This window comes from Epinephelus moara, chromosome 19 (assembly GCF_006386435.1).
Source record: "Epinephelus moara isolate mb chromosome 19, YSFRI_EMoa_1.0, whole genome shotgun sequence".
NCBI classification, from domain to species: Eukaryota; Metazoa; Chordata; class Actinopteri; order Perciformes; family Serranidae; genus Epinephelus; species Epinephelus moara.
The window spans coordinates 23,631,164-23,642,313 of record NC_065524.1 but is presented as its reverse complement, the minus strand read 5'-3'; the positions used below and the strand labels follow the sequence as shown (position 1 = coordinate 23,642,313).

Genomic DNA, 11,150 nt, shown 5'->3' with positions numbered 1-11,150 from the left:
AGTTAAGATTATTTTTTTAAAGATGCGTCGACAATAGCCGGACAATATGAGGCAGGAAAAAAAAACAGCTGAGGAATAAACTACATTTCCATTCTGTTCGTTATCCAACAAAGTCTGCAACTTTTAGAGTTCTCCATCAAACACCTCGGAGGTGGCACACATGATGAAACTTTAATAAGTTGCAGACAGTCCGGCTCACATGTATGAAGCAGCTGTTGGGGCTTTAAGGTGCTTTTGCTACAGTGTTAACAAGAAGCCTCGGGAAAATTTCACAAATGGAAAACTGCAAAATAAAAAACAAGTATACTATCATTAATAAAATAAAACAGTTAAAATTCCAAATTAATCATTTATATTTTTACATTTCTCAGTTATATTTAACGCAGCCTCTTCCTCCCGAAACAAGTTAGTTGAAGCAATTCAGAAATTATAATGTGTAACAAGCCTCTCCAGACAGAGCCCTGTCCATTTTGGGGGCTAAACGCATCTGCTATTGTGCTGTTAAAACCTGTCATCCGCCTCGGGCACACTGTCATCTGCAACAAGAATAACAAAGCCACGGGAACAAAAAAAAAGAGAAAGAAATCCAGACATTTTTATATTGATGTCAGCTCGATTTTATTTACATACAATGAAAATGATTTATTTCCTTTAAGAGGTGGAAAAAGCAGACAGGGAGAGAGAAAGGAAGAGAAATGGTCTGTCAGTGTCAGGGCCGCGGAGAAAAGAAGTTTCAAATGCCTTGAACTATTCACCGCTGAGATGGCTAATCAGTATTGAGGCTCCGGGGCAATCGGGCAGCTTTTCAATGCGGTTTGCCTTTCATCTCAATCGGGATGGAGGCGCTCAATTAAAAGCCTATCAGTTTGTAAGTAAATCAACGCCTATCAAAGTTGTCACATCAAACAAAACGATTATTATTGCAACCCGCCTCTGCCATTAATCTCTTTCTGTGGTAATCTGCTTGACAGGTCAACTTGGAGAGCAAGAAAACCTGGAGTGGACAGTCAAGGGGCAAAAAATATATGTGTATAGAAACAAAAATGTGGAAACAAGAGTTCACAATCTGCAGAAAATACAATGTAACATAAAGGGCGCAGGGAATAAAATACAATTTTACGCACGTTAAAAATCTGCTGTAATAATTTGGAAAAAAAGATTACAGGCCTGCTTTGTAAACTATCTATAAATAAATAAAAACAAGCAATAATTGCCTCTCTATGAGTGCATGCCATAATTTTAGGCTCATGCGTAATATAAATAAACACCAGCTCCAAACTTCTTTTTCATTTCAATGTGAGACTCTAAAAAGAAAAGTCTAAATGCTCTCAGCTCCTTTCCCTTCAAATGTTTTCACTGTTTTTGTCTGGCAGCAAAAAAAAAAGAAAAGAAAAAGAAAAAGGAGGGGACGTTTCACAATATGCAAAGATGTGTGATTGATAACAGGCTTGCTGTTTTCTGCAAGGGCTGTCAGTCCGTGACACAATATGTGAGTTATTAGGGCAAAGAAGGGCAACCATAAATTTTCACTGTCAGGCGAAAACCCTCTTTATTGTCCGTATGACGAATGGGCTCCTGCACCAGACACCAAAATACTCGGCATTCCCCTTAAATGGGAACACATTTTTGCGACTATAATTCACGATATTTAAATAGAAAGTTTTAATATCCCCCCCGTATATTTCATAACACTGACATGTTTATGAATCACCCCCCGCATGCAAATACAACTGTTTACATCTCGTGTGGAAATGTGTTGGACTTGCAGGGTTTACTGGGAGCTATGTGCTGGGGCCGACGAGGAGGAACACATTTCAGTGTTGATTTATATAAATATATATCCACATAAAATAAAAATGACACATGAAACAACTTTCCTAATTGCACCTTCATATTTTACACATATTTATAATTTAAAAAGCACTTTTTTCACAAGCTCTGACTGTTTTGGAGCTCTTCACAAACTTAAAAATATTATTATAATTATTTTACCTCAGTCCGTTTCCACTGTAATAATTACTTTGCGGCTTTTTAAAGAAACGCATGTAATATTTAAATATCACTAACAGATAAAATAGGATACAGGCAGCCCCTAAAAAAGCGCATGCATGAAGTAGAAAAGATTTTTCTTAAACTCCAAGGAGGAATGACAGCTTTACAGCAAAGTCCGTGACACGACATTACCTGGAATCATTTCCTACTAAGCTCCGATGTAAAACGTCAGAGAGGTAAAAGGATTTAAAAAAAAATAACACTGTAACATTGAGACGTAGTCCTTCTGTCTAAAACGAAACTGCTTTGCTTTACACAAACACACCAGCCATTGCTTTCTGTAAAATGTTGAAACACCGCAAAGAGCCCAGTGGAGACTGAAGCCATGCTCGCTCTTTCCCTCTCCGGGCAGGCAGCAGGCAGCAGGCAGGCAGCAGCAGCAGCAGCAGGGGGAAAGGGAGCTTTTCCGCGTATGGGAGGTCCCGCGTGACGTCACACAGCATGCAGTGAAGCACAGGAAGAGTGTGGTGTTCCCAAAGTTTCTGATTGTCTCAATAAAGTGACATTGTGACGCTGAAAATATGCAGGTTTGCACCCAAACGTCACTAAAACAGCTCTCATTAGCTCAGCTTCAATTAGAGGAGGATAAACAGCAGTGAGCTAAGCTGCTTAGTGTTGCAATGTCTGCTTGTATGCTGTCAGAGCACAGTGGCACATTGTATCATGATTCAGTGAGTGAATAAATTAAATATAGTTTGGTTAGTCTTAATTTTGTTGTTAAAAATAATAAGTTATTATTGTGTCAACATAAAAAGCCTGACCCGAGTCCGAGACAGTTATAACCGAGCCTGGCCCGACCCTGACGGACTTTCTGATTTTTAAGTCCAAACTGGGTCCGACCCGAGCCCAACACAGTTTGTTACCTGACATAGTTTTTTTTTTAAATTTTTTTTAATATACTTTATTAATCCCCCTGAGAGGAAATTCAATTATTTCACACTTTTTTTGTCATTAACACACAGGTCCGAAAGACACACACATGCACAAACAGGACCTATACATGCACAAAGTGGAGAGGTGTCAGAGTGAGGGGGCTGCCTTGGTCAGGCGCCCCGAACGGTTGGGGGGTTCAGTGCCTTGCTCAAGGGCACATCGGCAGTGCCCAGAAGGTGAACTGGCACCTCTCCAGCCACTAGTCCACACTCCATATTTGGTCCGGACGGGGACTTGAAAAGGCGACCCTCCGGTTCCCAACCAAAGTCCCTATGGACTGAGCTACTGCTACTATTACTGTAGAGTTGATAGACACACTCCATGGCCTAACCTTGACGACTAAATCGAAATGGCTCCATACCACCGATTTCCCCACATGGTTTTCGCCAGTTTTAAACTTTCCTGATAGCAAGTTTTGTCTAGCGTTCTCCATTTTCATTAGTTCAGTGTGAATATTTACCGCCCCCTGCCTGAAATGTAACTATTGGCCTGTATTGCGTTCAGGCGTTGTCATGTAAATAACAAATTCCAGCTCTTGAATAGGCCATAGCACAACACAGCAGCATGTCAAGTGGGCCGAACTCGAACCAAACTCAAAATTCCTGGTTTGTTATCCGAACCTAGCCCGACCCATCGGGCTCTGACGGGTGCCATCGGGTGCCATCGGGCTCGGGTCAGGTATCCACACCCTACTTTCCATGTCCACATACGATGTGAAAGGTACCCTGGGTGCATTGTATGTTGATGTTCTGGGACACCGTATCAACTTCTGCCTGTTACATGCATTGTCGTCTTTCAAAATACACTTCAGTTTTCACAGGAGATGTACACTTTACATACAGTGTCTTTCAAAATAAAAGCGCTACGTCAGTACAACACTGTGAATTGAGGTTTTTTTTCCTTCAACAACAAATGCATGTGGTTGGGTTTAGTAAAAAAGAACTTAATTCTTATCCCGCCACACTTCCCCCTGACGCTGCCGGGCGCCATTAAACTATAACGGCAACCGACTGCGAATCATGCTAATGTTTAAGGATGCCTTTTTTCATTGGTTTCCGACGCCCTAGCACTGGATTTCAATGACTTCGGAGTGGGACCGGGCTCCATAGGCAGTAGTTTGGTGGGTTTTGACACAATAGACAAAGAGTCTTGATACACATCTTAATATATGTCATAATTTAATATCTGTGGGCGCAGACAGAACTCCCAGATACACTGTCTTTCAACTACTGATTGACTTTTTATTTGTGTCATTTACACTTACATGTTCATGGGTTTACAAGACACCATTACAATGACGTTGCAGTAACAGTCAAAAGTACATATTATTTAACAACTCGGTCCAGACACAGAATACTCTACCCTTTTCATGGACATCTAACCAAAAGAAATCAACATAGACAGAGGTCATCTTACTGAAAAGCACATTCCTTATGTTTTCATATACAGGACAGCAAAACAAGAAGTGAACCTCATTCCCAACTTCACCTAAATAACACAACAAACACATCTGTCCTCCCCTGGGGTGGCATAAAACCTTCCATTCTTACATTTTAAAAATCACATCTTTGACGCTAAGAAGGAGCAAGTAAGTTTTCTTTTTCATATTTCATCTTAAAACTTTATTAAAACAATATTGTTAGCACCTGCCATGTCTTTATATTCTTTGACCTACAGGTCAGGTGACAGACTTCTCACATTCAAAGCCTTCATTCTGTGGCAGCAGGGGTCACAATATGAATATATAAAGATAAGTGAGAGTCAAATATATATGATAATATTTCAATTACAGTCTCCCATTGCTCTCAGACTGATAAAAGCAATTTAATGATCACCTGATGTCATTATATCACCTTCACCCAGTTATCTCTACAGTCAGGAATTTAGAGATACATAATCCATTTGAACTCCGGTCATTCAGGATCAGATTTGTTACACACAGATACATGGAAATATCATAAAAATTAACTCTCAGAATAAGATTGTACACAAAAAAACAAGTCTATATCGATAACTACTATTCATTTAATCCTAGACTTTGACCAAGACACAAGTTGGAGTAAGACTGCAGATAGTGCAGACTGTCCTCTACCACGTAAAGAGACAGTTTGTGTCTCAGTGTTTGTTTCTGTCCATTTATGCAACCATTTCATCTTTCATTCAGTTTAAATAACCTCACAGGGCCCATTAAAGCTTCAATCTTATCCTCCCGGGGTGGACAGGAGCATGGGTTTGTCATCAGTCAGTGAATACAACTGGGGTTTTACTGCTGTTTCCACTTTTGACTGCATTGCAGAAGACATATTGTTTTGTGTTAGACTGTTGCATTGTAACATCAAAACCAAAACTATTGCCTTTCATGGTTTTGTGATGTGGCCTTGGCCAAAACAATCACAAACCTAATGTCGTAAACCTTTGGTATTATATTTAATTTGCGAACTAATAAGACAGATACCATATATTCCACATCACTGATGGCATTGTTGAGTGGAACTAACACATATTAATTACAGTGTAACCATGAAGTCTAAACAGATCTCCCTCCTCTGAGTGGAGTCGTCTGCGGATAGATCAACTGAAGAGTTTCAATTCTTAGATTCAGACAGTACAAAATAAATCGTTAGAGATTTCTGGTTGCTCTTAAATGGTCTGTTGTTTATGACATGCTGACCGCTCTGACTGCAGCTGCTGCTGTTTCTGCCATGTCTGACCATCACTGTGAAGTGGAATATTATTATTTCACTGATTAAAGTGTTAAACACCTGACTATGGAAGCCTCATTTGGCCGTTCCAATGAATGGGATCTGGTCTTGGATGCTAATGATTGCTAGGTCAGGGACGCAGTTTTGCTTTGCTTCCTATTGAAAGTTGGGAAGTTTACCTATCAATTTTAGAAGAAGATATACTTTACATTCACAAACAGGACCTATACATGTATTTAATGGAGAGATGTCAGGGTGAGGGGGCTGCCCTGGACGGGTGCCCTGTGCAGTTGGGAGTTCACTGCCTTGCACAGGGGCATCTCGGCAATGCCCAGGAGGCGAACTGGCACTTTTTCAGCTACCAGTCCACGCTTCATATTTGGTCTGTACGGGGACTTGATTGGTTCCCAAGCCAGATCCCTATGGACTGAGCTACTGTCACCCCACTTTACATATTTAACTCATTGCTTACTCAAAACTGAAGCCTACTGTCATCGTATAACATTAAAATATTGTCTTCAAACATTGTTTGAAAATACTTCCAGCTGGAGACCATCTTATGATGTGATCACTCCAGCTGTGATACAGTGATCTGCGACTTAAAGCAAATATCGGTCAGGGTTGTAAAGTGGGCGGGTCAGTGGCTCCCTCCCTACGTCCTGCCCCTTTTGCTTGGACCACACCCATCTTCAAACTTGGCTTTCATTTTGAACTCAACAACACATCTGTACATTTTAACGACTGTATCCTGCATGATTGCAATCTTATTGCGCTGACAAAAATCTGTCAACAGACAGACAGACAAAGTGCTCTAAACAGCCTCTGTCATAGTTGCCCCTACAATAGGTGTCACCAGGACCACATTTCACCATGATGACACACACATAGACTCACATGGTGAAACATTACTAGCTGTCAGGGCGTTGTCACAGGTTGGCTGGCTATTTGCCAGCGCTCCAAACCAAAAGCTCAAGTGGTTTCTTAAGCTAACACTGGAAAAACGGAGGCACTGAATTTAGTTGATTGGACTCCTGAATTATATTATGAGCCATGAGAGGTGCGATATCTTCTCTCAGTGCTTGGTATAGTCACTACAATCATTTGTGTTGATGCTTGTCATCTGGTTATCCCTCCCAGGGTCCTATGTTCCCAGGCTTTAGATATAAACTGACATTGTAAAAGCTTCACAGCTGGTAGAAAAGATTTCTACACACTTACAATTTTGCAGTGTTTCACTTTATTCTGATCTTTCAGTCCATCAGACCTTCATCAGAACATACATGAATCAACAATGAACAGACAGGTAAAAGTAACTAATCCTATTCTAGTCATAGGCAGTATGCAACACGTCTGTGCATGACCGTGGTGGTAGAAGCTCCGCCTCTTGGGAGTTGTAGTTTTTAAGAGATCAAGTCAGGAAAGTCAAGAAAACTGTTGACTTGACCATAAATTTTGTGGTGTAAGTTTCAAGGCGTCTGTTATATCAGTAGGCTATGTATACACTGTAGGTGGACGATTTCAACTTATTGACACAAGGAAACATACATTAAACATTTTACTTAGGGCAGGGGTAGGCAACCTGTGGCTCTGGAGCCATATGCAGCTCTTTCGCCCCTCTCTAGTGGCTCTCTGTGGCTTTGACAAAAAATATCACATGAAAATGAATAATGGTCATTTATTTATTATTATTTTTTGACATTTTCATTTTTATTTATCATTATTGTAGGCCTAAAGAAATTCTCCCATTCTCAAATTGTAAAAATGTGTAACTTCTGCACTGAACTAAAAAAGAAAGTTTTAACATTTTGTCAGCTAAAATGTACGCCATACGTATACAGCCTGGCACCTTTTCCTCTACATTTTGCCAAACCTCAGTGGTGTCTAGTCTGAAGCCTCCATAACTAGGCTAACTATGGATTCTAAATCCATAAAAGTCAGAATTTAACAGTGCGTGGACAGATTTGTTTGCTTTCGACAATGTTAAAGTACCAAATAATCATAAATAGTTCACTGCAGAAGAGCCATCTTGAGGTAAAACATATTGTTGAATGCTCCTTTAGACCCATTTCTAATGTAGATAGGCTAATTTAGAGTTAATAAGCAGCATTACCATAAGGTTCAAATATGTTTTTTTTGCTCCAAGCAGATTTAAAAAAATATATATATTAGTCAAAAATGATTCTTTTGATAGTTAAGGTTGCTGACCCCTGACCTAGGGGGGAAAACAACAACAAAAAAACACACTACAGATAGTCTTACCTGGCTGTGAACAGTTTCTTATACAAAATAAAATGCTTCTTTAAAATGTGAGTGTGTTTTAACTAAAGTGACGCAGTATGCTGCCAGACATGCAAGGACACATCTCATCCTGTCCCTCCATCAAGAGACAGTCAGCACAGCAGCACTCACACTGCATCTGTGACAGTGTGTCCGCGTGCTTCCGCACAACAGCAGGTCAGCTGATTGAAACGGCACGCGGAAACTGTAAAGTCAATTGCAAAGCGCCAGTTGCTCTCCAAAGTTAGCGGGCTACATCCACAAACACCACCATTTCATGTTAACACCAGCGGGTTCCTTACGTGAGCGGGACTTTGGATATTAACACAGATAGCGTGTCTTATAAACACACTCACCGAGCTGTCAGCCTCAGGAGAAAGTTATGGCACAGGACGAGTCGCTGGTCTCCTTGAATGGGACTCAAGTAAGTGTTTCTGTCGGACCTTGTCCCCTCCTGCATATTCAGACGGTGTCTTATCAGTGTCTGTTTAACAGGTGGAGTTCTCCGGTGCTGTATGTGACGGGGTTTTGTTTATTTGTTCGACATCACCAGAGTCATGTGACTCCGTGACTTTCAGTTTTGTAGTTCCTGCTACAGCTTCACTGGAGAGAGCAGTGCCTCCATGTTACCCCTATACCATGTCATAAAGTGAAGTTAGAGCAGGGTATGTTTGTGCAGTGGTCATTAGAAAGCATATATAACATTATTATATCTTAACTATAACCTCTGTGTCCTCAGTGTGGGGTTAACTGCTTCATTAGTAGCACATTACATCATTCACATGAATTCAGATTATGTTCTCAGATGATTATTGTTTTAAAGGTGGAGTTTCCTGACACTATTATTTTTCTGTGCTCATGTCAGGGGTGCTATCATATTAGAGCTACTTATCAATATGGCTGCCCCTGACGAAGAATTTTCCCAGTCAACCAATAGTCGTCATTTGGGCCATTAGTCGACTAGTTGCCCGCATGTTTACGATGCTAATTTAATTGTTAAATGATATATTTTGGGCGGGGCAACACAATGGTTGGAGTTGAAGGTGTGAGAAAGAATAGTATCAGTAACATTGTTAACACTGTGCTAAATTACAGAGAAATACAAAACCGTAGGCTACTAATGAACCTTCATTAATATAGGCCTATATTTTATCTACAAGTGCACGTCACACACTGAGCGAGCCGCCTGTTAATGACGCTGTCTGCAAAGCAGTAATGATTGTGCTAAGTGGCTAATGGGCATGTAGCTACTGACATGTTTCAGATGATACGTCATGTTTGTAGTCGACCAATGAAGATGAGTTTACGTATCACCTTGGGTTCGTCCTTCACCTTCTCAAAATGATCCCACACTTTGGATTTCCTGCCCGACATGTTATTAACTAGCCTGTGGAATAACCGCAGGTACCAGCCCTGGAAATTAGGGGCCGTACACATGCTGCGAAAACACGAGGTGCCAGAACGCGGTTGTGTCTTACGTTGTTAAAAGCATCGTATAGCCTGTTTACCTAAAATCCAGAGTGCAGAGCTGATATTCTTCCAGGAGCTGTTTATAAGTGTGTAGGCCTATCGTCTGTGGGACAGATGTAAAGCTCTGGGTAGCCCTGCACTAACATGATCAACTTTTCCGTATTAATCAGACTGAATATTTACAGAAGAAGGGAAAGATATCTGTCGCTGTGATTGGTTTGTAACATGACTCTGGTTTCAGTGCTGAGTGTGGTCACTTCCTGTGTCTGTCCTTTCAAATTAAATTCCCACATGGTCCAGTCATATAGGTTTTGATTTATTTTGACAAGGGGCAGCTCCTAATAGAGTTTCACGTTTGTTTTGTCTTTTATTTCTAAGTGACCAATGAAATCTTGCCGACTAATGACCTTTCTGGTTGACTAACCTTTGGGTGACTATTAGGGGCAGCCCTACTTATCTCACACTTATCTCTCTGTTTTATTTATTTGTTTTATTCCCAAAGATTTCCTACATCGGAAATGACTGCAAGGACATCCCAGACTTCCTCGGAGACACGTATGGCAACTTTGCAAAAAGGCTGGATCTCAGTTTCAATCAGCTCAGGTAGGTGTCAAACATGAACGAACATGTAATCAACAGGATGTTTATGCTATGTCTCTGTCCCTCTCTTCTATCTCAGTCTGCTACTGCATCTATCTTTACATCAGGTGCAATTGAATGTGTGTCCTGGGCCTATAGGTGGTCAGAGTGTCATCATGACATCAAAGAGCTGAATGAGTGTTAGAGCTGGGCCGGTGCCACGCTGGGGCAGGATAAAAGGCGTGATCGATAAATGTGACATGCTAATTCGGGGGCAAATAGAAGAAAAGAATCCTCTGTCAGGACATGAAGGAACACCTCATGGCAGCTGCTTCAGAGGGGGCTGCCATTTCAACAGCAGGACTAGCACAGTTGATCTGGCAAGTAAAAGAAAAGAGATGATGGTTATGAGGTGCTTTTGTTTCTGAGCCCCTTTCATGACTGTCAGGCCACGAAGCCGTCTCAATAGAGGCGCTTTTTTTGTTGAAAATTTTTGTCTGGAGGCAGTGCTTGAAATGTGATGTGATTTACATTGTGTCATATTGCACAATAGCTCATTTACACACAGTGTTCAGACCAGCTGGAAAAAGCTGTCTGGGGTCAATGGATAAATGACTAAATGAACCCACTGTTGAAGTGCCTTTGAGCAAGACACAGTGTGACTGTGAAGCAGATGCTGCTGAAAATAACCCCACATCAGTCCAAGGAAACATACAACATAAAACCCAAGACCTACTGACCGAATATTCACTGTAATCATGTGTGCACACAGTTTTATGTAGTGTGGGTCTCACCATACTACGGTATTGTGCCAGTCATTGTAAATGTGCGACAATGAGTGATTATTCAGACGATTACAAGGATTGTTGAGTTTGAGGGCTGCTCTTGGTTAATTGAACCTGAATAGACAGATAAATCAAATTGCATGTGGTTGGCATGAATATAGTAAGAAAGGAACAATTATGATAGAATTTAAGAGTAATCAGTTTTGATTTGTACTTTTCCACTCTTGTTGTGAAGATAATTTGGTCAAATTTAACATGTATAAAACTTGTCTTGATGTCTTAATGTCCCTTTGCAGATTTGTTTTTAGCTGTGTCTAGCCACCTTGTTCACAATCTATCATGAGAACATTGA

At 40.8% G+C, this 11,150-nt stretch overlaps 1 protein-coding gene across 1 annotated transcript in view; it reads left to right on the top strand.

Annotated features, from left to right (window-relative positions):
• Positions 1–8,151: 8,151 nt before the first annotated feature.
• The window catches only part of lrmda (leucine rich melanocyte differentiation associated), a 262,057-nt gene continuing 259,058 nt past the window's right edge, over positions 8,152–11,150 (top strand). The window contains exons 1-2 of the mRNA XM_050071930.1: positions 8,152–8,388; positions 9,937–10,037. Of these exons, the coding sequence (XP_049927887.1) occupies positions 8,347–8,388; positions 9,937–10,037 (143 nt within the window). The 5' untranslated portion in view covers positions 8,152–8,346. The remainder of the gene's footprint in view (positions 8,389–9,936; positions 10,038–11,150) is intronic.